At 34.7% G+C, this 27815-nt stretch overlaps 1 protein-coding gene across 1 annotated transcript; it reads left to right on the top strand.

Annotated features, from left to right (window-relative positions):
- Positions 1-1748: 1748 nt before the first annotated feature.
- On the top strand, positions 1749-26853 carry hcn3 (hyperpolarization activated cyclic nucleotide-gated potassium channel 3). Its single transcript, XM_058752709.1, has 8 exons — positions 1749-2121; positions 2333-2981; positions 17108-17540; positions 19081-19242; positions 19387-19605; positions 19687-19833; positions 24870-25110; positions 25291-26853. Exons 2-8 carry the CDS (start codon positions 2470-2472, stop codon positions 25503-25505), a joined length of 1929 nt encoding a protein of 642 aa, XP_058608692.1. The 5' UTR covers positions 1749-2121; positions 2333-2469; the 3' UTR covers positions 25506-26853.
- Positions 26854-27815: the final 962 nt, after the last annotated feature.

Below are 27815 nucleotides of genomic sequence, written 5' to 3'. Positions count from 1 at the left end.
AATGGTAAATTAGAAGAGTTTTCACTGGTGGTCTCAGACTCATTTTACAGTATATGTGGTTTATATTTATTGTCTCCATGTTTCTGTACGTCTTTCCTTTTGAACGCTCAAGTTCACTGATGTACAGTAACAACTGAACTCAAATTTGTTTCTCAGATGGCTCAAATTACACTGTTACTCGAACTGGTTAACAACTGGACCAGCTTATGACAGTTTATGTTTCTGGCTTTCTTTTGCGGTAAAATTTTCCAATAAAGATGATCTACATTTTATCATTTTGCAGATAATTTTACCTGAATTTTGCAACATTTTTCAAGTTATATATATGAACACAGTAATCAGAATTGTGTTTGTCAAACACAAGCTGTGTTTACGTAAGACAATTCAATTAGTGGATACACAGTACAGCAGAACATGAGCCAGCACATTTGGCTGTGTTCCCCACCTCTTTGTAGAAAGCCTGTGTACAGCAAAGGCCGTGTCTTAAATTATTTCCTCTTGTTTGCCAAAGGTAAAGCATCTCACTTATGCTCAGACTCAGGAACACAATACTCGGCACTTTACAGGATTGACAGTCGTCGAAACAAGATATGTTGGAGTCACTGAATTTACTGATGCCCTGATGTGAGCAACGTGCACGGTGCAAGAATAAACAACACTGGGGCTAGATGTCACACTTTTTATGTCATATTGTTGTATAGCCTGATACCTTCAAGTCTTAGCTGCAAAAAAACTTTTCCACCATTTTTGCCCAATATGTCAGGTACAGCTCATTTACCACGACCCATATCATCACACATAATCACACTGTATGGGGTAAGTTGTCACAATTGGAACCTGCAGCTTGACACTGATTTGAGAAAATACCTCTTTGAAATATTAAATCTTATATTTAAATTGCAAATTTGAAACAGTAAAACAATTAATGAAACTTCAAGAACGGAAAAGGTCACATCCAAACAATATCCAACCATTTTTGGGGGTAAAAGACCTTACAGTTAATTCATTTAGAAAGTTACAACAACACACGTGACAACTTACCCCAATAAAAATGTGCTCTGACCTGACATTCATGGAAAAATAGTCTCATCTGAATAAATTTGTCATTTCCTTTTAATGTCCCAACAACTAGCAAAAGTATAGCCTATTCAAATTTAATTTGGAGGACAGAATATTTAGAAGAATATTTTTTTAGGAGATTTTTGAATTACATATTGGAAACCAACAAACAAAACCACTAATGAAAATGCAAAACCTTTAAAAAATTACAAATTGCAAAAAGTAAAATATAGCTACTTTAAAGAAATACATAAATCAATAAAATTAAAATAAAATAAAATACTGTGTATTATAAATACATTCATAATATATTGCCTATACTATAGTAATACAAAATCTTATATTTATTATATTTATTTATATATAATTATATTATATATTTTAAATAAATAGCCTAAATAAAATAAATAAAAATTGTATATTTTAAATAAATACATTTATACATACTAGACTACATTATTAAATTGATTTACTGCTAGAACACGCAATTTTTAAAACAAAACAAACAAACAAATACTACATTTTAAAAATAATTTGTTCCTTAAATATGCATACAGTGTATTTCTACACACATGCAGAATGTATTTGTGAAGCTCACAGCAGCCTCAGGTAAATACACCTGTGAGCCTCCAGCGTATTCCGTGTCCTCTAGCACAGGTTGGCCCCGCCCATTTCCTCCCCAGCCGGGCCGCCGGGGTGTGACGCTCTCTCCCCTACCTGTTCATCCCGACAGCTTGTTGAACAGATAACACGCAGGTGTCAGCAGAGAGGGAGATAAAGACAGCGCCTGCCACCAAGAAGCCGATTATACTCAAACCTCTGCGGGTTTCATCCCGTTCTCTGTGCAATAATTGACGCGTGATTTGACGACGAGAAACCCTGCGCTTATTCTGAGGAGAATTTGCCCGCGCGCGGGATGGTAAATGTGTGGAAAGTGGATACCGGAGAATAATATTGACAATACATGCACTTATTCCCAGAGGAGCTTTGCAAGGGCGGATGAATTACGCAGAGAGGAACTTCTGGATTCTCCTCGGACGTTTTGGGAGTCCGTTTGTACTGGTAAACTTAACTGTTACAGTAGCCTAAAAACAGTAAATAGACATGTTTGGGCTTTTTGAAAATGCTCGTTGAGACCTAATGCTTTGTGTTCATACTCAAGAAAGACTTTAAAACGAAGTTTAAGTTTGCATTATGAGTATTTAAAGGCAAATCAACAAATACATTAATCTTAAACAATCACATTTAGACCAATTCTTATTGAATACCTTAGGTTTTGTATACAAACCTTGGTTTTCAAATACAAAAGGATTCTGGATTTGGAAAGCATCATGTCCTCATTCTCTTCTTGAGACTCAATCTGCCAAACTAGTCATCAACCTGAACTTGCATTAACATTAGATCTGAATTATGGATGGCGATAGACAGCCTCCGGCTTCAAATGGTGACTCGAAGCTCCGCTCCAGAGGAGGCTTCTCCTTAACCAACTGGCGTTCCTCTTCGAGGACTTTACTGCAAGGAGAGCGAGCAGGAGAGGACGTGAGCCGAAGGCTGCTGTCTGGTGTGAACCATCAAGAACGCACAGACTCGGGGGCCAGTCCCACCTCAAAATCCCTCGAGGTGATCGCAGGGTTAGATGGCACAACAGCAACCACCACTGTGACCACATCCACACCGCCTTGCCTCGACAAAGCCATGGCAGAGTCAACAGGGCCTGCAGCAGCCCCTCAGCCATCCGAATCAGAGGAAGGGGTCTTCGATGACCAGTCCACATTTCTCCAGAGACAGTTCAGCTCCATGCTGCAGCCAGGGGTCAACAAGTTCTCGCTGCGAATGTTTGGGAGTGCGAAGGGTATTGCAGCCGAGCAGGAGCGGGTCAAGTCATTTGGGGTTTGGATTATACATCCATATAGTGACTTCAGGTGAGTGATGGAGGGGAAAGGGAAAATATGACTTAGCAGAACTTCGGATAAGGGTAGTATTGTTATGAATGCCCAGTAGACTCTAAAAATTAGTTCATTTACTTGATTACAGCATATATGGTCATTTTCTAGGAACAAAATTGACGCTGTTTTTAATACGCTGAATTTTTAACTCAAACCAACAATAAAAGCAAAGGAGTCATTTTTGAATTTTTTCGTTTGCCCTCTCCCCAGCATGTATGGGGCGTGCATAATTATGTTTGCTAATTTTATTTGCACAGCTGCTGTTTATTTTGCAGTTACTTTTTGTAGCTTGTTATCTTGTGATGTCAGGATGAGTTTGTTAAAATGATCAGTTGATTGTTACCCTGTCTTATTTTGTGTATCAACTGTTGGAGGTGCTGTGTGGCATTTTAAGATATTTAATTAATTAATTTTTTTTCAGTTTCCATGTTACACTTTGTTCTTCCACTGTTATTTTAATACAATTAATATACTATTTTGGTATTTAATAATATTTGGATTTAATTTTCTTATATATATATATATATATATATATATATATATATATATATATATATATATATATATATATATATATATAGTCCATTTTAGTCCATTTGTTGTTTATTAAATTTTCATTCGGTTTTTAATATATAATGTCTATTTAGTTTTAGTAATCTAAAATGAAAATTAGTTACTAACTTAAAATAAATGTATTTTTATATCTTTCTTTTAAATTTCATTTAAGTTAAAGTAATGGTTTAATGTTTTTTTGTGTTTAGTTTCAGTTAACAATAACAATACTGCTCCATGTACATTGAAAACAAAATGAAGCGCATAATTGTGAATATTTTAAATGTAAATATAGAGAATTATTTCTTTTATGAACTTACAGTGCATTATGTTTTAATTAGTGCTGTCAAGCGATTAATCGCAATTAATCGCATCCAAAATAAAAGTTTTTGTTTACATAATATGTGTGTGTACTGTGTATATTTATTATGTATATATAAATACACACACATACAGTATATATTTTGAAAATATTTACATGTATTTACATGTATATATTTATATTCATATAATTTATATTATATATAAATATATTTAATATATAAACATAACACATTTTTCTGAAATATATACTGTATGTGTGTGTATTTATATATACATAATAAATATACACAGTACACACACATATATTATGTAAACAAAAACTTTTATTTTGGATGCGATTAATCGTTTGACAGCACTAGTTTTAATTAACCTAAACTGGTAATCATTACAATGATGGCAGACTTTAAGTCCTCAACTTGACATGACATGAAATTCAGCTAAAACATTTACTTTATATACGTAAATATAGGTGCTGGTCATATAATTAGAATATCATCAAAAAGTTGATTTATTTCACTAATTCCATTCAAAAAGTGAAACTTGTATATTATATTCATTCATTACACACAGACTAATATATTTCAAATGTTTATTTATTTTTATTTTGATGATTAGAGCTTACAGCTCATGAAAGTCAAAAATCAGTATCTCAAAATATTAGAATATTACTTAAGACCAATACAAAGAAAGGATTTTTATAAATCTTGGCCAACTGAAAAGTATGAAAATGAAAAGTATGAGCATGTACAGCACTCAATACTTAGTTGGGGCTCCTTTTGCCTGAATTACTGCAGCAATGCGGCGTGGCATGGAGTCGATTAGTCTGTGGCACTGCTCAGGTGTTATGAGAGCCCAGGCTTCTTTGACAGCAGCCTTCAGCTCATCTGCATTGTTGGGTCTGGTGTCTCTCATCTTCCTCTTGACAATACCCCATAGATTCTCTATGGGGTTCAGGTCAGGCGAGTTTGCTGGCCAATCAAGCACAGTAACACTATGGTCATTGAACCAGCTTTTGGTACCTTTGGCAGTGTGGGCAGGTGCCAAGTCCTGCTGGAAAATGAAATCAGCATCTCCATAAAGCTTGTCAACAGAAGGAAGCATGAAGTGCTCTAAAATTTCCTGGTAGATGGCTGCGTTGACTGTGGACTTCAGAAAACACAGTGGACCAACACCAGCAGATGACATGGCAGCCCAAATCATCACTGACTGTGGAAACTTCACACTGGACTTCAAGCAACATGGATTCTGTGCCTCTCCACTCTTCCTTCAGACTCTGAGACCTTGATTTCCAAATGAAATGTAAAATTGACTTTCATCTGAAAAGAGGACTTTGGACCACTGAGCAACAGTCCAGTTCTTTTTCTCCACAGCCCAGGTAAGATGCTTCTGACGTTGTCTCTGGTTCAGAAGTTTTCTCCTTTTCCTGAAGATGTCTGAGCGTGGTGACTCTTGATGCACTGACTCCAGCTTCAGTTCTCTCCTTGTGAAGCTCTCACAAGTGTTTGAATCAGCTTTGCTTGACTGTATTCTCAAGCTTGCGGTCATCCCTGTTGCTTGTGCACCTTTTCCTACCCAAATTCTTCCTTCCAGTCAACTTTGCATTTAATATGCTTTGATACAGCACTCTGTAAACAGCCACACCTTTCAGTAATGACCCTCTGTGACTTACCCTCTTTGTGGAGGGTGTCAATGTTCGTCTTCTGGCTCATTGCCAAGTCAGCAGTCTTCCCCATTATTGTGGTTTCAAAGAACAAGAGATACCCAGAATTTATACTGTAGGGATGGTCATTTATTCAAACTCAAATGTAAATATTCTAATATTTTGAGATACTGATTTTTAACTTTCATGAGCTGTAAGCTCTAATCATCAAAATGAAAAGACATAAACATTTGAAATATATCAGTCTGTGTGTAATGAATGAATATAATATACAAGTTTCACTTTTTGAATGGAATTAGTGAAATAAATCAACTTTTTGATGATATTCTAATTATATGACCAGCACCTGTAATTTTAACTAAACAAGGCCATCAAATTGTAATTTTGAGTGCTCAAAATGTTTTTATTTATTTTTACATACAGAGTGTAGTGTAGCGTATTTACAGAATTGAACCTGTTAACAATTATTAGTGGTGCTTCACTATTAGTCTTGCACATACTTTGGGTGAAGAGTAAGTGTTATGTTTCGGTGCTCAGATTGTGTTGATTGTAGTCATCACACTTAAGATTTTTACCTGATAAACAATAAAACTGGTGAAAAATCTCATAGATCTGCATTGAAGGAGGCACCTGGAAGCAGAATTTTATAAAAACTTAAGGATGGGCCTAGCATTATGAGAGCGACTTATTTCAAAAAGCAAGTAACCCTTTCTTCAGTGTAAAAATATGAATACAAATATGTTTATCTATACAAAGAGTGACACCTTGCAATTAAAGGTCACTTTTACAAATTGCAGTCAATAATCATACAATGTCAACAAGCACTTATGCCACAAATCAGGTCCTTAAAGCACAAACCTTTCAATCACCACAGTAAAGCACAATGCAACACAGGTCAGTTACAGCGCTTTCCCTTATAGAGTTACCATTAGCTGGAAAGGGTATCGGCGTTCGTGGATGGGCTGGAAGGACCCACTTGGTTACAGAGTGTCAGGTTGATGCTCTTTGTCTGAAACACGTACGCAGAGAAAGCAGCAGAATGTAAAGGGATAAACGGATTGTGTTTTAGAAAGCAAGACCTGATGGGCAATAGGAACTCAATCTCCAAACATGTTTCAATCTTGAATTAATCTTATTGAATTAACCACCAGTTACATGTCTTATTTTACCATCATTTGTTTAATGTGCCAGAGTCGTCCTTTTAGATACAGTAAAACAAACCCATGAGCCAGTTACTGTTACTGTTTTATCAGCACAGATCAACTGATTCTTAAATTTCCTGGTTGCTGGTAACACTGTTGTTAATTACTTTACTTTAACTCCAGATAACATTCAGCACTCTTTTTTTAAAACTTAAATTTGTATACTTTTTTAACAGGGGAAAATATGATGGTGACTGTGAAAAGAGCATTTCTGTATCACAGATCTTTTTTAAATATATAAATAAATAATAAATGTAATTTCAGTTTTAGTCATTTTAGTACTTCAACTTAAAACCAAATAAAAAATTATAAATGTTGCATTGGCTACTAATTTAAAGAACATAAAATAAAGTTTTTTACTATTTTATTTTCAGTTAACAGATTTTTTAAAATATATTTTTAGTTTTAGTTAATAACAGTACTGTTCAATGAATTGTTTGTTTCTCACAGAAAACATAATGAAGCACATAATGGAGAATCATTTAAATGTATGTAGATAATCATATGCAAAGAAATTATTATAACATTGATTATTGTTATAACAATTATTATAACTTCTACTTTTACAATTTTTTAACAGGGGAAAATATGAAAATATGATGAAGATAAAAAGGTCATCAACTTGAATCACCACTGGTACATTTTATTTAGATAATGAGTGGTCATCTGATATGAGTATGAGTATATGAGTATGACTGATGTGAGTAAGATGGTTAAAATTCAATTTAATTATTCATTCACTGAAAAAGAAAAATTAATACATTGTTTAATCCATTCACAAGGCTGTCAGTAGATTTCACCCACAGATTCCCTAGTAAAAAAATACATATATTTAAAATACATTTATTTCATACTAAGAATAGTTCAGCATCTTTACTGACATTTATACAATTATACAATTATAATTCAACTTTATTTGTAAAATGTGACCCTGGACCACAACTGTCAAAATCATCTGAAAGCTGAATAAATAAGCTTTCCATTGATTGTATGGGTTGTTAGGATCGAACAATATTTGGCTGAGATATAACTATTTGGAAATCTGGAATCTAAGGGTGCAAAAAAATCAAAATATTGAGAAAATTGCCTTTAAAGTTGTCCAAATGAAGTTCTTAGCAATGCACATTACTAATCAAAAATTAAGTTTTGATATATTTACGGTAAGAAATTTACAAAATATCTTCATGGAACATGATCTTTACTTAATATCCTAATGATTTTTGGCATAAAAGAAAAATCGATAATTTTGACCCATACAATGTATTTTTGGCTATTGCTACAAATATACTCCAGCGACTTAAGACTGGCTTTGTGGTCCAGGGTCACAAATGTGTTTTGATATCACTATTGATGAGGATTGTATGATCTTTGAATATTTAAATTCTTTAAATGCAAGATGTGTACCTGAAATATACTTGCAGTAGTTCCACTTTAGCACAATCAAATATACTTCAGAATATCTTTAGCTGGACATCAGCACTACTTCTGCACAATAAAGTGCATTAAGTACAAAATTAGTTAAGTCCAATTTATCAGACTTTAAGTATACCAGTTCATTTTTTATTAAGTACATGAATATGTAAAGGTATTTGTAGTATACTTAGCATGAAATTAATGTATTTCAAATATATTGTAGTATATTTATTTTTCACTAGGATTGTCACTAGGGCTGTGACAAGAAATATCATAGAGTTCGTAACCTTTGATAAAATCTGCAGTGTCTTAAAGTGCTTAAACCTACCTAGAGCTCAGCTCAGTCATCCTCACTGGAATTGTCTGATACTGATAATACATCCTTCATTTTATTCACTCCTGCTTTCATTCTTACATCAAATGCCAACCATACAATATATATCATATTTAAGAAAGTGTTTTCAATATACCCATTCATTCCAGGTGACTGACGCTGCTTTGGAAAATATGACCACAGATGGAAACTTCAAACCACCGAGCACATGTACGGTAGTGCGTAAAAGGCTGCACATCCAGTTTAAACAGTCGCATACTGTACAGTATGTTTACGACTCTCAATTACCACTTTCGTAATTAACATGGAGAGGAATGTTTTGCGACACGTGTAATTGACGTAATTAACCTGTTCAGTCAAGGTCGTAGATTTATATTGATGCTTATGAATGTGCTTGAACTTTTGAATCAAACTTTGTTCATTATGGATTCATTTGTAATAGATTACCAGGTTTGCTTTACAGAGTCACATATTTGTTTCTCAGAAAATCTTTTATTTATCGGCGAACATCTGGGGCTGGTAGAATTTATTTCCACGAAACATGTGATGTCGCCATAGGTAGATGCCTTATTAAGTTTCAGGGACAGTCACCCTATAGCAGCTTGAAAGACTGGTTCAAACCGCTGACCTTTAGGTTATCAGCGTGGACCTTTAAAGAACAAGGAAATACTGCACTGAATTTTTCTCCACATTTTTTGTAACCTATATGTTGTTTAGTTTAGAGGCAACGTTAGCTACTAAAAAGCATGAAAATTCATACATAAAATCATTTAAGTTAAAATTATTAGTGCTTACAGATGAATGATACATTGCTACAGTAATTGACTGATATTAATGTAACATATTTTTATATTTAATATTCATATATATATATATATATATATATATATGGTAACACTTTACAATAAGGTTCATTAGTTAACAACATTAGTATACATGAACTAAGAATGAACAATACTTCTACGGCATATTTTAATATTTAATACGGCCTTAGTTAATGTTAATTTCAGCATTTACTAATGCATTATTAAAATCACAAGTTGTGTTTGTTAACATTAGTTAATGCACTGTGAGCTAACACGAATAAACAATGAACAACTGTATTTTCATTAACTAACTTTAACAAAGATTAATAAATAGTGTAATAAATGCATTGTTCATGTTAGTTAATACATTAACTAATGTTAACAAATGACACCTTATTGTAAAGTGTTACCATGTAACACTTAAGTCACTGGAGTATATTTGTAGCAATAGCCAAAAATACATTGTATGTGTCAAAATTATCCATTTTTCTTTTATGCCAAAAATCATTAGGATATTAAGTAAAGATCATGTTCCATGAAGATATTTTGTAAATTTCTTACCGCAAATGTATCAAAACTTATTTTTTGATTAGTAATATGCATTGCTAAGAACTTCATTTGGACAACTTTAAAGGCAATTTTCTCGATATTTAGATTTTTTTGCACCCTCAGATTCCAGATTTTCAAATAGTTGTATCTCGGCCAAATATTGTCATATCCTAATAAACTACACATCAATGGAAAGCTTATTTATTCAGCTTTCCGAAGATGTATAAGATGTATAAATGATGTATAAATAAAAGATGTATAAATCTCAATATCAAAAAATTTACACTTATGACTGGTTTTGTGGTCCAGGGTCACATATATATGAATATGTATATATGTGTACATACAGTATAATATACACACACACACGTATGAATACTAAATATAAAAATATAAGTTACATTAATATGAATATATACAGTGCTGCTTGAAAGTTTGTGAACCCTTTAGAATTTTCTATATTTCTGCATAAATATGACCTAAGACATAATCAGATTTTCACACAAGTCCTGAAAGTAGACAAAGAGAACCCAATCAAACAAATGAGACAAAAATATTTTCAGGAAAATGATCCAATATTGCATATCTGTGAGTGGCAAAAGTATGTGAATCTCTTGGATTAGCAGTTAATTGAAAGGGGAAATTAGAGTCCATCTATGCAGAGGTGTTTTCAGTCAGCGCAATGACTATCAAATGTCAGTACATGACCTGTTTTATTCAAAGAACAGGGATCTATCAAAGTCTGATCATGTCTGTGGAAGTGAATCATGTCACAAACAAAGGAGATTACTGAGGACCTCGGAAAAAAAAAAAGACAGGACAAGGCTCCACAGGAACATAGTACTTCAAAGCAGGCAGGGGGGATAAATAAAACAAAAGAACTGATAAAGACTGAAGTAACAAAATAAATAAGAAATAATTACCAATTTAACCAACACAACTACCTTAAAGAATATCAAACAAAAATGCAAAACAAGAGTAGGACAAGAAGCAGGGGCGAGGCCAGAAATGTTTAAGTGGGTGGGCCGACATAAAACCGGGTGGGCAAGGTGCATGTAAGAAAACTGCATAATTGCCAACAGAATATACAGCACAAATGTTCAATGCACAACACTTCTAAGGCATTAATTAACATTAATTTTAATTTCAACATTTTCTAATAATTATTAAAATTTAAATTTATCTGTTAACATTCGTACCTGAGCTAACAAAAATTTGTAGCCTATTTTTAACTAACCTTAAAAATTAATTAATACTGTAACAAATGTATTTCTCATTGTTAATGTTAGTTAATGCATTACCTAACCTAAGTTTATTGTAAAGCATTACCTTAGTCTGAGCTTCGCAGATGATCTCATAATCAGTCTCTGTCAGTTCGCGTTCAAAGGAGAGTAAACGAATACCGCAGAAATGTGCACAGCTGCAAATATGCAGTTTGTTGTGGAGAAGAGTATGTAGCACAACGTTTGTGTGTTTCTTTCTACAAAGGACGCATCTATTTAGCGGTTTAAACACGTTGCTAATATGATGCTTTAAACACACTCATAAGTTTCCAATCTAAATCCATCACCCGGTGGTCTGGTTTCATTTGTAGGCGGTCTGGATTCAGTGCTAAGACTTAATTTTCATTTGGGATATCCAATATTTTTAAAGACTGATTGAGGTTTGTTTCACTATTTTCAAATTCAACATTATTTTAAAAAGTGCGCATTTTACTATGTTCTTACGTCGTAAACATAAATGTGGGTGGGACTAACTGAATCGTCACTGACGAATCATCATTTTTGACAAGGGTATGCTATGCACCTATAGGAAGAAAACTCACGTTAAATATATTTTAAAGTAAATATATGAAGTTATAGGGAAACTATACGTTTATTATTATTATCGTTTAATAAATATCATTCATTTGGAAAAGTACCAACTTCTCATTGGGTCAGCCCACCCGTAGCTTCGCCACTGACAAGAATAACTGAATAATTACTAAAATAAAAGCAAAGGCAAAAACAAACAAAAAAATGCAAAACAAGGAACAATACAAGAACATGGCACTTCAAAGGACTAGACAAGACAAGGACACAAGACCAACCAGACAGGGAGACAGAAACACATACTCAGCCAGACAAAGACAGTAACAGAAGGGGTGAGAATGACAACAAACCAGCAAAAACAATAGGGCAAGGGGCCCTATAAATAGGGATAAAAGCACACGAGGAACAGGTGAAAGCAATTACACTAACAAGGACTCAACAAGGGCTAACAAGAGGGTGTGGTAAAGATGAAACAAAGAGGAGGGGCTAGAGAAGCACATGGCTGACGAAAACAAAGCCATGTGCAACACAAGAACAAACACAAGGCAAACAGAGTGTCAGGGCAGAACCTTGACAATATATATATATATACACATGCATATACAGGTGCTGGTCATATAATTAGAATATCATCAAAAAGTAGATTTATTTCACCAATTCCATTCAAATAGTGAAACTTGTATATTATATTCATTCATTACACACAGACTGATATATTTCAAATGTTTATTTATTTTAATTTTGATGATTATAACTGACAACTAAGGAAAATCCCAAATTCAGTATCTCAGATAATTAGAATATTTACATTTGAGTTTGAATAAATGACCATCCCTACAGTATAAATTCTGGGTATCTCTTGTTCTCTGAAACCACATTAATGGGGAAGACTGCTGACTTGGCAATGATCCGGAAGACGAACATTGACACCCTCCACAAAGAGGGTAAGTCACAGAGGGTCATTACTGAAAAGTGTGGCTGTTTACAGAGTGCTGTATCAAAGCATATTAAATGCAAAGTTGACTGGAAGGAAGAATTTGGGTAGGAAAAGGTGCACAAGCAACAGGGATGACCGCAAGCTTGAGAATACTGTCAAGCAAAGCTGATTCAAACACTTGTGAGAGCTTCACAAGGAGTGGACTGAAGCTGGAGTCAGTGCATCAAGAGTCACCACGCTCAGACGTCTTCAGGAAAAGGGCTACCAAGCCACTTCTGAATCAGAGACAACGTCAGGAGCGTCTTACCTGGGCTGTGGAGAAAAAGAACTGGACTGTTGCTCAGTGGTCCAAAGTCCTCTTTTCAGATGAAAGTAAATTTTGCATTTCATTTGGAAATCAAGGTCTCAGAGTCTGGAGGAAGAGTGGAGAGGCACAGAATCCATGTTGCTTGAAGTCCAGTGTGAAGTTTCCACAGTCTGTGATGATTTGGACTGCCATGTCATCTGCTGGTGTTGGATCACTGTGTTTTCTGAAGTCCACAGTCAACGCAGCCATCTACCAGGAGATTTTAGAGCACTTCATGCTTCCTGCTGCTGACCAACTTTATGGAGATGCAGATTTAATTTTCCAACAGGACTTGGCACCTGCACACAGTGCCAAAGCAACCAGTATCTGGTTTAAGGATCATTGTATCCCTGTTCTTAATTGGCCAGCAAACTCGCCTGACCTTAACCCCATAGGAAATCGATGGGGTATTGTGAAGAGGAAGATGCGATATGCCAGACCCAACAATGCAGAAGAGCTGAAGGCCACTATCAGAGGAACCTGGGCTCTCATAACACATGAACAGTGCCACAGACTGATCAATTCCATGCCACGCCGCATTGCTGCAGTAATTCAGGCAAAAGGAGCCCCAACTAAGTACTGAGTGCAGTACATGCTCATACTTTTCATGTTCATACTTTTCAGTTGGCCAAGATTTCTAAAAATCCTTTCTTTGTATTGGTCTTAAGTAATATTCTAATTTTCTGAGATACTGAATTTGGGATTTTCCTTAGTTGTCAGTTATAATCATCAAAATTAAAAGAAATCATTCATTCATACACACGTGGTCAGAATTGTTGGTACCATTGGTAAATATGATCAAAGAAGGCTGTGAAAATAAATGTGCATTGTTAATCCTTTTGATCTTTTATTTGAAAAAAAAAAATCACAAAAATCCAAGCTTTCATTGTAGAATAAGAATTTAAAATGGGGGGAAATATCATTATGAAACAAATGTTTTTTCTCAAATACACGTTGGACACAATTACTGGTACCCCTAGAAATTCTTATTAGTAAAATATATCTGAAATATATTCCCATTCATATTCACAATTTTGAGCACACCAGCGTGATTATGAACATGAAATTATCCAGCCATGGCTTCCTGTTTCACAGAAATATAAATAGGAGGGGAAACAAAACAAAGGCCAAATTCCAAATTAATCATCCATCACAATGAGAAAAACCAAAGAATTTATTTCTGATGTGCAGCAAAAGATAATTGAGCTTCACAAATTAGTGAAGTGGCTTTAAGAAAAGAGCTAGAGCAGTGAAAATTCTCATTTCCACCATCAGGGCGATAATTAAGAATTTCCAATCAACATAAAATGTTACGAAACTGCCTGGAAGAGGACGTGTGTCTATATCGTCCTAATGCACGGTGAGAAGGAGAGTTTGAGTGGCTAAAGACTCTCCAAGGACCACAGCTGGAGAATTGCAGAAAAAAGAAAAAAAAACAAGAAAAGAAAATGCTTTCACCAAAAAACAATCTCCAGCATATTCAGTTATCAGACACGACTGGAACTTCAAATGGGACTGGCTTCTATGGTCAGATGTAACTAAAAAATGAGCTTTTTAGCAGCAAACACTCAAGATGGGTTTGGTGAACACAGGGATAAAAAGTATCCCATGTGTACAATGAAATATACTGCTGTATTTTTGATGTTGTGGGCCTATATTTCTGATGGAGGTCCTGGACATCTTGTTTAGACACATGGCATCACTGATTCTATCATATTTACAAAGGGTACCAACAATTCTGACCACGTGTGTATGCACAGCTGCATGTGAATAAATTGTGAAACTCGTGTATTAAATAAATTCAATGCACACAGACTGAAGTAGTTTAAGTCTTTGGTTCTTTTAATTGTGATGATTTTGGCTCACATTTAACAAAAACCCACCAATTCACTATCTCAACAAATTAGAATATGGTGACATGCCAATCATTCTAATTTATTGAGATGCACCTGAAATAACAAAATTATAAACGCTTTTGTTTTTGCCCCCATTTTTCATGAGCTGAACTCAAAGTTCTAAGACTTTTTCTATGTACACAAAAGGCCTATTTCTCTCAAATATTGTTCACAAATCTGTCTAAATCTGTGTTAGTGAGCACTTCTCCTTTGCCGAGATAATCCATCCACCTCACAGGTGTGGCATATCAAGATGCTGATTAGACAGCATGATTATTGCACAGGTGTGCCTTAGGCTGGCCACAATAAAAGGCCACTCTAAAATGTGCAGTTTTACTGTATTAAGGGGGTCTGGGGTCTGGGGGTCCGAAAACCAGTCAGTATCTGGTGTGACCACCATTTGCCTCACGCAGTGCAACACACACACACACACATTGTACACACACTACATATTTAATTGTGCAATCTCATTTTCCCTATTTTTCCTTTACTGTCATCTAATGCTCATTTAAATGAATCGTTAAGAACACTAAGAAGTTAATAACACTGTTAAATGTAATGCATTTTCATACTGTACTTTTTAGTATTTTTTTTTAATTTATTTAGAGGAAATATTTTAGAATTTATCAGTTTATTGGCCATTATATATATATATATATATATATATATATATACACTGTGTGCAGAATTATTAGGCAAGTTGATATTCTGGTCATATTTTTTTTTCCAAGAACATTTTACCAATTCCAAACCACATCAATCTTAATAACTACTATTGATTTTGTATTTAATAATTTATAAGTGATATATAATTGTCCATGAAGGCTGATAGTCAGTTACTTCTTATTTCAGGTGTGCAGAATTATTAGGCAGGTTTTCCTTTACAGATAAAATGAGCCAAAAAAGAGATTGAACTCAAGAATAAAAGTTAAAAAAATTATTAAATGCCCATGAGAAGGATGCAATACTAATGCAATAATAGAATTAGCAAAGTTAAGGCATGACCATTGGGCAGCGAAATGCTCATTGGGTCAGCAAGGTCAGAAAAAACAGGTGGAGAGGAAAAGACACATGTTAACTGCAAAAGAATTAAGAATTAATGTGAAGAATTAGGTGAGAAACCATCAGGAACCATTTAGTCTCCAGCACCATCATTTTCCAGAACTGCAACCTTCCTGGAGTTTCCAGAATTACAAGGTGTCAGGTTCTCAGAGACTTTGCTTGGGTAAAAAATTCTTTAAAATGGCCCTCACTTAATAAGAATAACATGCTGAAGTGTTGTGAAATACATGAAGACTGATTTTGTATAGGATTTATGGACAGATAAGTTGTGAGTGAGTTCATCTCCTATCCTGAAAAGTCTGTCTTGCAGGATTGATTAAAAATGAACTCCCAAAACTTACTGCCAGATTCTGGAAGATAAATTCTTCAAACAGTGGTACAAGAGGATGTGATGCTGGTCCTTCAAGAGTCACTCTCAACTTATCTGTCCATAAATCCTATACAAAATCAGTCTTCATGTATTTCACAACACTTCAGCATGTTATTCTTATTAAGTGAGGGCCATTTTAAAGAATTGTTTACCCAAGCAAAGTCTCTGAGAACCTGACACCTTGTAATTCTGGAAACTCCAGGAAGGTTGCAGTTCTGGAAAATGATAGTGCTGGAGACTAAATGGTTCCTGATGGTTCCTCACCTAATTCTTCACATTAATTCTTAATTCTTTTGCAGTTAACATGTGTCTTTTCCTCTCCACCTGTTTTTTCTGACCGTGCTGAATCAATGAGCATTTCGCTGCCCAGTGGTCATGCCTTAACTTTGCTAATTCTATTATTGCATTAGTATTGCATCCTTCTCACGGGCATTTAATAATTGTTTTACTTTTATTCTTGAGTTCAATCTAATTTTTGGCTCATTTTATCTGTAAAAGAAAACCTGCCTAATAATTCTGCACACCTGAAATAAGGAGTTTTTAACTTTCAGCCTTTATGGGCAATTATATATCACTTATAAATGATTAAATACAAAATTGATAGTAGTTACTAAGATTGATGTGGTTTGGAATTGGTAAAATGTTCTTGGAAAAAAAATATGACCAGAATATCAACTTGCCTAATAATTCTGCACACAGTGTATATATATATTATTGCACAGAATTGTTACATTGGTTAATCCTTTGAATGTCGTGTTGGTTGTAGTTATGAATTTTAATGAACATATATACAGTACTCCATTACTTTGCCTTTACTTACATCATGCATCTTCACACACAGGTTCTATTGGGACTTGGTGATGCTGTGCCTGATGATGGGCAACCTCGTCATTCTGCCATGGGGCATCACCTTCTTTGAGGATCAGAACACACTGCCGTGGATCACCTTCAACGTGGCCTCCGATACCCTCTTCCTGGCTGACCTCGTCTTCAACTTTCGTACCGGCATTATGGAAGGCGACAACTCCCAAATCATCCTGGACCCGCAAGTGATCAGTCGACGTTACCTGCGAGGCTGGTTTCTGGTGGACTTCATCTCCTCCATTCCGGTGGACTACATCTTCCTGGTGGTGGATATAGAGGCACGACTTGAGTCGGCAGAGGTGTACCGCACCGCCAGGGCTTTGCGCATCGTACGCTTCACCAAGGTCCTCAGTCTCCTCAGATTGTTGCGCTTGTCCAGACTTATACGTTACATTCATCAGTGGGAAGAGGTGAGCAAAAGAACAGGAAGAGAAAAGGATAGAGGAAATCAGGACTAGAATATCAAAGGAAATATAGATGCAGAAAATTTGACTTTTGTCTGAGGGAAACGCTAAATTGCATTATTACAATGATTTTTAGAATGACAAGCACAACAATATTCCAATGACAAGAATTTTGTCCCTCCATAACAAACTGATTCCAAATGTCCACAGTCCGTCATAGTCTCTCCTCGTCCTTATTTGATGTTAATTTCGTGGAGGAGCTCTACTGCAGTTTAATGGGTTTTTACTAGTGTTTTTACATTTACATTACCTTTGCCAATATATATCACTCACTTAATGTTAATGTTTAAAACACTAATAATTTAATAACACTGTTAAATGTAGTTTTTAGCAAATCTCAAGATTAATTTAAAATTATAATGTGATGCCTAAAATTCACTTGTAATTTTTAAAATGACTGTTTTTTGTCTTTAGTGTTTTATTTTTTGTTTATTTGGAATTTTAAAATGCCATTTATCATTTATTGCCCATAACATGAAAATTATTTGGAGAAAATGCGTGTTCACAGAAAAATTTTATTGGTAAAAAGTTTCCATTCACTGTTGTCAATAATGTATTGATGTATGAACTACAGCTCACACAGAAGTCAATTTCAAACCAAGCAGATTTCTGTTGGTCAATGTGAATTTGCAAATTCGCGTTATTAACTTGAACCCATCTGATGTGCCACCAGTTCCAGGTCTAAACGCTCTATCGAATTCCAAAAGCAAACAACAAACGGGGTTAATACTCTTACAACATCCCGTAACGCAGCCAGAAAGTCATGATCCTAACCTTCATCTCCAAATCAAAGTCTCAGAGGGCCAGACAGCGATTCTTCTTTCATGCACCATTAAAATATTGGTGTCTGAGACACCATGAGACTGTTGTGTACGCTGTGACTTTGTATTTTTAGTATAAATATGTTAGCCTCAAGGATATCGATAACCTCTGAAACATTGAAACAATTCATAATTAGAAGATAGAAGCATCCAAACTTACAGTCTCTTATTTACACCAATACGGATCAACGATTTTGATGACAGCATTCTGTGATGCAATGCAGAAGATCAAACATTGTAAATGGTTAGATATCCTTAGCATTATAAACAGCAATGACAAGGAGAAGAGAATATAAAGCATATTGGTTATATAAAAAAAAAAACGATATGAGGGACTCAATATGTCCTGCCCTAACGTCCTGTTTCAGTGGAAATTATGTCAACACATTGAATAACGTTGAGCGTTTCAAGACACTTCAGTGGGGCTTAGCTTAAATGTGTGAAATGAATATACAGTGCTCATAAAAGGCTGTTGAGATTGTACAGTTGAAACGAGTAGAGGCTTGGACCCAGAAACAGTTTTCAATACGTCACAACTTAACAAATGGATTGAAATTACTGGATTTCACCTATCAAAATTCACATAACTGCACCTTCAGAACCATTCTAGTGCTGACTGTATCTCTATCATATCTTATCATTTAAAAAAAATTTTTTTTTTACAGATCTTCCATATGACCTATGACCTTGCAAGTGCAGTAGTTCGCATAGTGAATCTGATTGGAATGATGCTGCTGCTGTGTCACTGGGATGGTTGCATGCAGTTCATGGTGCCCATGTTGCAAGATTTCCCGCCAAACTGCTGGGTCTCCAAAAACAACATGGTGGTATGTTTGAGGATCTTGGGTAGTGTAGTGTTTTCTGTTTGTTAACTAGTTTGTATACAAACAGAAAAAGCACTTCTGCTACCTAAAGAAAATGTTAAACATTTAAATTTTTCTTTAAATTTGCAATATGTCTGTCTCTGTCAGAATGCCACTTGGGATGTTCAATACTCCTATGCCGTTTTTATGGCCATGAGTCATATGCTGTGTATTGGATATGGTGCTCAGGCACCTGAGGGACCAACTGACGTCTGGCTCACGATGATCAGCATGATCATTGGCGCCACCTGCTATGCCATGTTCTTGGGCAATGCCACCAACCTGATCCAGTCCTTGGATGCTTCCCATCGGCAGTATCAAGAGAAGGTATTTATTGTTCAGTAAAGCTTTTTTAGACATTGTTTTTTTTCACTTTTGTCAACAGTTTTGTTGTTTGGTTTGTTACAGTACAAACAGGTGGAACAGTACATGTCCTTCCACAAGCTGCCGGCTGACATGAGGCAGAGAATCCACGATTATTATGAGCACCGCTTCCAGGGCAAGATATTTGATGAAGACAATATCCTCGGAGAGCTCAATGACCCATTAAAAGAGGTTTCTCTTATCATTTTTCTTTCATGTTTTGGGCAGGGCCCGGGTTTATCAAGCCTTTGAGACTTACTCACAAGAACACTGCTAAGAATTGACTTAAGAGTAAAAAAATTCTTGGCTCAAAACTGCGCTTAAAAGTTAGTTATCAAGCATCTCAGTCGTAATTTAAGTGAAGTGTTGGACTAAATCTTAAAGGTGCACTAAGCACCAAAACAAACACGCCCATACTCCAACAGGACCTCGCCTCTATTTTGAAATCTCCGCCCCACATGTACGTACACAACAATGGCTACGACGATCGCGGAAACAAGCGAAGATGACACACAGGCTGGTATAAACACAAGCATTGACAAGAGTGGCTGTACTTTTCGATATAAGGTGCATTAAAAGTCAATAAATCCTTGATTAATATGAATATTTTAATAAAAAACATGTCTCCACGTACTATTCAATAAAATTCTAGTGCGTTTAATCTATTATATAGCAGCAGAGTGAGCAAGTTTTTGGATATGGTAAAATTAAACTTATTTCAGCTATCATTTTGTTAGGGTGGGTACACAAAATGTTATTTTATCCTTGCTTCTAGAAAATCCTCAATCTATATGCTTTCTAACAGCTTCATGTGGCCATAAACATTTAATTTGAACGTGGGTTTTAGCACTATGCATCGTTAAGGTTTCACTTTCACCGTTACTAATGACGTTTATTGTCTCTGACAGCGCCTGTAGTACCATTTAGCAACTTGTTAGCAACTGTCTTTTTTGTAACTAGTGTGTTTTATGTCGTAGAATACAACGTAAACGTATCTTGAGTTTGTGTGAACCAGGGACCTTATTATAGGATATTTAATGAAACTCCCATTCAAAAAAACCCATTGACTTTGGGACGATGGGACCGGAAGTGCTAAAATGCTAACTCGCTTCCAGCTTTTTGCCTACAAAGTGATTTCATAGTTCCACCACTCTATAATTGAGAAAGCAAGAGTGATTCTTAGCTTTAAGAAATTTGATAATTTGCTTTTATACTGAAGTTTGAAAGTAGGAATAAATTTCATGAATTCCAAGCACTTAAGACAAAAATGGCACTTTGAGAAGCTTGATAAATACGGGCCCAAATCATCTTTCATGTAATAACTTGCTCCACCTCAGAAATGACTTTTCTTATTTTGGTTGACATTTACGGTGGAGAATAGTCAGTCACATGATTGTCAGCTGTGAACAAAATGTCTGTTTTTTTGCTTGGACAATTATTAAATTCATATTTCATTTAATAATAGCAAAATAATATACTATTTATTATTTGATTATTTAAATATCCTATTTAAAATAGGTAAATTGATGCACTTTGGTTTAAATGGTTTTCAGTCTTGCATTTTATCGCCCAAATTGATGGATGTAATTTTAAAAATGTGAAAATGAGCAAAAATAAGTTAACGCAAACTATTATTTACATAAGGTAAACATTTGACCAGACTACTTGTTTGACAATGATCAGTTGTGCAAGCCCTAATTTATATAAATGTATATAATAAATATTATAAATTGTATATAATAAATATTTATTAAAAATTATTTATTGCATGCCATAATAAAGGCCCATTTGAATGGTTTACGACTTATGACCAGAGATGTGGATTTAGACAGCAATTAAATTACCACATGACCTTGAGGTTGGATGGCAAATGTTGAAATTACCTTACATCCTCAAGATAAACAAGCCTCATCCAAATAGTGCTTAAATCGATAGGTCACCCAAAAATGAAAAATGATCATTTATGATCATTGTCATCATTATTTGAGTAAATAATGATGACAATGATCATAAATGATAATTTGGAACAACCCTCGAGTTGTTCCAAACCTGTATGAATTTCTTTCTTTTGTCATTTTGTAATTTATTTATTTCACAAAAAGGGACAGTGTACATTAATCAACATTCATGAACGTAAATGTACCCAAATTAGCCCAAAGGCTAGTTTTCATTGGTAGTCCCTTTGCCAGATGTTATTAGGCCAAAAAACTAGAGGAAAAAAGAAACAAAATAGAAAAAACAATAACAATAACTGACAATAAAGAAATGTGTATTAAAAATAAAATAAAATTGAAAGCAGCTTATTAAGATATATAAACAACATTAATGTTCACATTGTTGGTTATGAAGAAGCCATTTCTTAAAATGATGCTTAAATGATTTAAATGATGTACATTCTCTAATTGATTGTGGTATTGAATTCCACTGATGCGATGCTCTGAATGAAAAAACAGCTTGACCAAACGAGGTTTATCTATATGGAATTATACAATCAGCTTTAGCTGCACCTCTAGTTACTCTGTCTCCAATAGATTTAAATGGAATAAACTCAACCAGAGGAGGAGGAGCTAAATCATGCATAATCTCATAAACTAAACAAACATTTTTAAATTTAGAGATATTTTCCCAGCTAAGCAGGTTATACGTATTTAAAACATGACAATGGTGAAAACGAAATTGTTTTTTTTATCTAAAATTTTAAGTGCTTGTTAATTTGTACAATAATTCCAATGGTTTTAGAACTATAGCATGTGTATTAGACCAACTTGTCAGACAATAAGTAATGTGAGAGAGAATCATAGAATGAAAATATACCTTTGCAGCCTCATAGTAGTTTCTAATAAACCGAAAATTAACTAAATTGAATTTTACCTTTATACATACCTTTTTTATATGTGTTTTAAAACCAAGACATGAGTCCAAATGAACCCCAAAATATTTATATTCTGAAACAACGTGTAATCTCTCTCCCGAAATGAAAATATCCCGTTTTATATCAACACTATGTCCTTTAGAAAAGAACATACAAGCTGTTTTTGACACGTTTCATTTCAGATGACACTGATTGAGCCAGGATATGATTTTTGCCAGAACATCTGTCAACTTATTTGCAACCTCTTCTGCATTTTTACCATGCGTGAAAATGACTGTATCATCAGCATACATTATGATATTACATTGTTGACACACCATGGGTAAATCATTAATATACATGCTAAAGAGAATTGGCCCCAATATGGACCCTTGTGGAACACCAGTTGAAAGGCATAGTGAATTAGATTTGTAATTATCAATTTTTACTACCTGAGAACAGGAAGAGAGATAAGATTCAATTAAATTTACAGATTTTGTCGAAAATTTAAATTGAGTAATTTATGTAAAAGAATATTATGATTTACAGTATCAAACGTCTTTTGTAAATCAAGAAATACAGCCCCTACCACTCCACCTTTATCCATTAATGCCTTTACCTTTTCAATAAAATAACAAGTAGCCATTTCTGTTGAATGATTTATCCTAAAGCCGAACTGCATTGGATGTAATTGAAAAGAACTATTATTTAATAATAGTCAATAATTTGTTTAGCCACCAGTTTTTCAAAAACTTTTGATATTGTGGAGGACACTAATTGGCCTATAATTGCTAGTTAAACGGGGATCGCCTCCCTTAAATATAGGGGCCACAACCGTCGGCTTCCAAGAGGTAGGGAATCTCCCTTGATCTAATGAACTGTTCCAAACCTATATGAATTTCTTTCTTCTTCTGTTGAACACAAAAGTAGAATGTTGTAACCAAACAGTTGCTGGCCCCCATTCACTTCTGCTTTCTGACACAAAATACTATGGGGACCAGAAACTGTTTGGTTACAACATTCTTCTTTTATGTTCAACAGAAGAAGAAAGAAATTCATTTAGGTTTGGAACAGTTTGAGGCTGAAATTTTAGAAACTACAGAGGCCTTAGAAACAAATAATTTAAGTCAATTTTGAAAAATATATTTTTAGAAAAAATATTGAAATTATTACAGTAAAATAAATAAATTGACATAACCAAAAGTGTAGCCTTTCTAAAATCTTTCCTAGATAGTTTAAAAGTAATTTGATAGTAAATCATATTGGTTGATGTAATAAAGGTTATAAAGTTTTGTTTGTTCCCTTATCCATATACTCCTTAAAGGGTTAGTTCACCCAAAAATGAAAATTAGTCCATGTTTTACTCACCCTCAAGGCATCCTAGGTGTATATGAGTTTCCTCGTTCAGATGAATCCAATCGAATTATATTAAAAATTGTCCTAGCTCTTCTAAGCTCTATCATTGCAGTCAGCAGGTGTTTCTGTTACACAGTCCAAAACACGTAAAATAAAGTGCACAAATCCATAAAAAACGTGCCTCACACGGCTCCGTGGGGGGTGAATAAAAGCCTCCCATAGCGAATCCATGCGTTTTTGTAAAAAAAAAAAAAAAAAGAATATTTAAAACAATATAAACAGTTTTGTGTAACTTCCGCTATCTGTCGTACGCATGTTTACGAGAGACTGCCTTTCCGGCGGATGACGTAGGACGCTGGTGTAGCGCATGTGCGTGTGAGTCTCGCAAAGACCAACGTTTGTTTACAGGAGCAAAGGAAGCAAAGTTTCCTTACTTTGGCAAAGGAAAACCAGTCTCCTCTTGGCTTATATCGAAATCCTCCGACATTTTTCTTTACAAATCCTCGTTTTGTGCTTCTAATTCATGACCGGCATTTTGTTTTGTTCTCTCTCCGCGCTCGTCACTAATCGTGCTACGCCATCATCCTCCGGAACGGCCTCCGCCTGCTTATGACAGTTAGATGAAGTGAGAAAGATGTGTTTATCACGTTTGAAATATGGATATTTTTCACAACAGGAGGCCTTTATTCATCCCCCGGAGCCGTGTGAGGCACGTTTTTTATGGATTAGCGCACTTTATTTTACGTGTTTTGGATTGTGTAACAGAAACAACCGCTGACTGCACTAATAGAGTTTAGAAGAGCCAGGACAATTTTTAATATAAAGAAGAAAGTCATACACCTAGGATGGCTTGAGGGTGAGTAAATAACAGGATCATTTTTATTTTTGGGTGAACTAACCCTGTAATCTTAAGTAATTTCTTAGTTGATTTAGAATTTAAACGTGGAACTAAACCGCTCGCTGGATTGGTAGATTACAATGGTATTCCTAATCCATCTTGTATTGTGTGTTTCACCTGCAGGAGATTGTCAACTATAACTGCCGTGGACTGGTGGCTAACATGCCACTCTTTGCAAATGCCGATCCTCACTTTGTCACGGTGCTCCTCACAAAGTTACGCTTCGAGGTCTTTCAGCCGGGAGATGCCATCATCCGTGAAGGGACGCTCGGTCGTAAGATGTACTTCATCCAGCATGGCTGCGTCAGTGTGATCACTCAAGACAATAAAGAGAAGAAACTGAATGACGGCTGCTACTTCGGTGGTGAGTTCGATTTTTCCTGGCTTTTACGAGATAAAAACTCTATACAGTGCACAGATACTATTGTGTGTAGACCAAAACTGAATACAGAAATTCAGATAATAGCACAGTGTATCAGACAGCGAACGACAATAGACAGCTGCTGCAGAACTGATTTGAGCTGATTTGTTTGTTCTTTTCTAGAGATCTGTCTGCTGACCCGTGGACGTCGTACAGCCAGCGTCAGAGCGGACACATACTGCAGACTTTATTCGCTCAGTGTGGACAGCTTTAATGAGGTCTTAGAGGAGAACCCATTAATGAGGAGGGCGTTTGAGAGCGTAGCGGTGGACCGGCTGGAGCGGGAGGGAAACGGCATTGTGCATTCACACAAGAGCGTGGAGGATGATGGGGACTGATGAACTTTGACTGACTGGAGACTCACTGAAGATGACTGAATGTAGAAAAAAATACATGGTGTTACGGTGTCCATTTAATTGACATTAATGTACAGTTGCAGTATGGTGTGGTTTTTCTGATTAAAATAGTTGTTTCTTATTCCTAATTTGACAATGCAATGTATAGGAACATAAAAATAAATCCTATCAGTCCTTTAGATACTCTTGAGATACTGGATCCATATAATTAATTTCAGTCAGAAACCATTAGTTTAGCAGGGACCTTGATGAATATGGTAAAACAATATGTATGCAGCAATATATATATTATAATACAAGTACATTAAAGATGCAATAAAATTAAATGAGCATAGCACAAAACATACCCTAACATTACAAAAGTTTGTTTTATTGTTTCAAAATTTCTACTAAGCTCCTATAGTTTCCAGTAATAGTAGTCTTTAGTCAAGGAATTGCTTTCTGTCGATTTTGCATTTAGCAAAATATCTCCAAGGCAGTTTTGAATATGTTAACTCAGTACAACTCATGTTTAACTCTTTCATTTTAAAACCTCCAGGCAGCCACCAGCATGTAACAGTGTTGCACTTATCCAAGCTTTCATTATTGTCGTGCTGCTGGTGGAAGGTCTCTGGATGTATCATTGATTCCAGGATAATCAAATCAATGAAAAAAAGTTGAAAATAATACTTTCTACTAGTTGTTTTATAATACAATAATATACTGAATTCTATCTGCTTTCCAGATCAACATTGAGCACTTAAGAACCGTGCACTGTAAGAAAAGATGTCTGGTAACTCAAAGACGCGGATGAGCTGGGACATCTGCCCATTGTCCTCTTAACTTCAAATTAAAGTATTAAACAATATGAGTCATATAATCGCTGATTAAACTAATTTCCGTTTGGCCTGAGCCCTTACTTATCTGTGATAATCGGTTATGACGAAAATAACCCTACGAGAGAAGGTTGTTTTCACATGTGCTTTTGAGGAACATATTTACTTAGGAGCAGGTGATATATTACTTTCAAATGATATTTTGTTAGTAACATTTCTACTCTTCTCTGTGGTTGGAAATAAAAACATATATTACCCCACATAATGTGTGATATTATAGAGATGAGGAGTATTATGGAAAAACAACTGAGATTTTGAATATACAGGTAAATGTTAATTTGATGTGTTTCATATATATATATATATATATATGCCACTATGTTATTAAAGTATGTTATTAACTCTTGAATACAGTCGCTGTACATGAGTCTACATACAGTTTAGTTTATTATTTTCAGGGAATTACAGTTTTCTTTATTTAATTGTTTTCATACTAAACACTAAATAAAACTACACTTCATACCAAATAAAGTGGTTTGTAGACTTTGTACTATTTATACTTAGGGCAAAATAATACGACTTTTATTTATTTTATTTTATTCCATCACATACAAGTACATAGCAAATATAAGGCATGTAAGACAGAATAACAACAACAACAAAACATAAAATGAACATAAACATATTTATAAAAAAAATAATATTATATTAGGGCAGTTACATGAATTTGAAAAGCTTTAGAATTTTTATTGTTTTTATAAGCTTCTTATTTTACGATCTCATATTAGAAAGGGTTTCAAAATATATTTTAAGAACAGTGTTACAAAAGGTAATATATGATGGTTTCTTTTGAATTATTTTTGACTTATGAATATAAAACTTTGCTAAGTTAATTAACAGATTAATGATAAATATGGAAAAATATGGGTTTTGAAAACAAAGTAAAATATCTTGAGGTTATAAATTAAGGGCTTTGTTTAAAAAATTGTATGTCTATTTTAAAGTCAACCCAAAATGAAATAGAAAAAAGAGCAATAGAAAAATAAATGTTACAACGGTGTACATAGTGATCACAAACACTATGAAATGTATCTGCTAATAGCTGCATTTACAGAATGGGAATAATTCTGTAAAGTATTTCTTTTACTTTATTAGAAATAACATGTTTATATGGTAATGTACAAATGCTGTGCCAAGATAAACAATGATTAAGCCATTTTTATTTACATGGAGGATTGGATCCAACATTAGAGGAGTTTCGTGACCTTCGTCCTCTCGCTAACCACGAGTTTTGCTTTTTTTATTTATTTATTTTTTGATAACAGGTATAAAATTTGAGTTGACCATTGCATCAGTATTTTTAGAGATTTTGATTCCCAAATAGTTTACTATACTTTAAACAGGAATATTACACACAGTGGATAGGTTATGTTTAAGCTGCAGAATTTTGAAAATTATTAATAATATTCAAAGCCAG

This window comes from Onychostoma macrolepis, chromosome 19 (genome assembly GCF_012432095.1).
Source record: "Onychostoma macrolepis isolate SWU-2019 chromosome 19, ASM1243209v1, whole genome shotgun sequence".
In the NCBI taxonomy this organism is placed as follows: Eukaryota; Metazoa; Chordata; class Actinopteri; order Cypriniformes; family Cyprinidae; genus Onychostoma; species Onychostoma macrolepis.
This window is presented reverse-complemented; position numbering and strand designations above follow the sequence as displayed.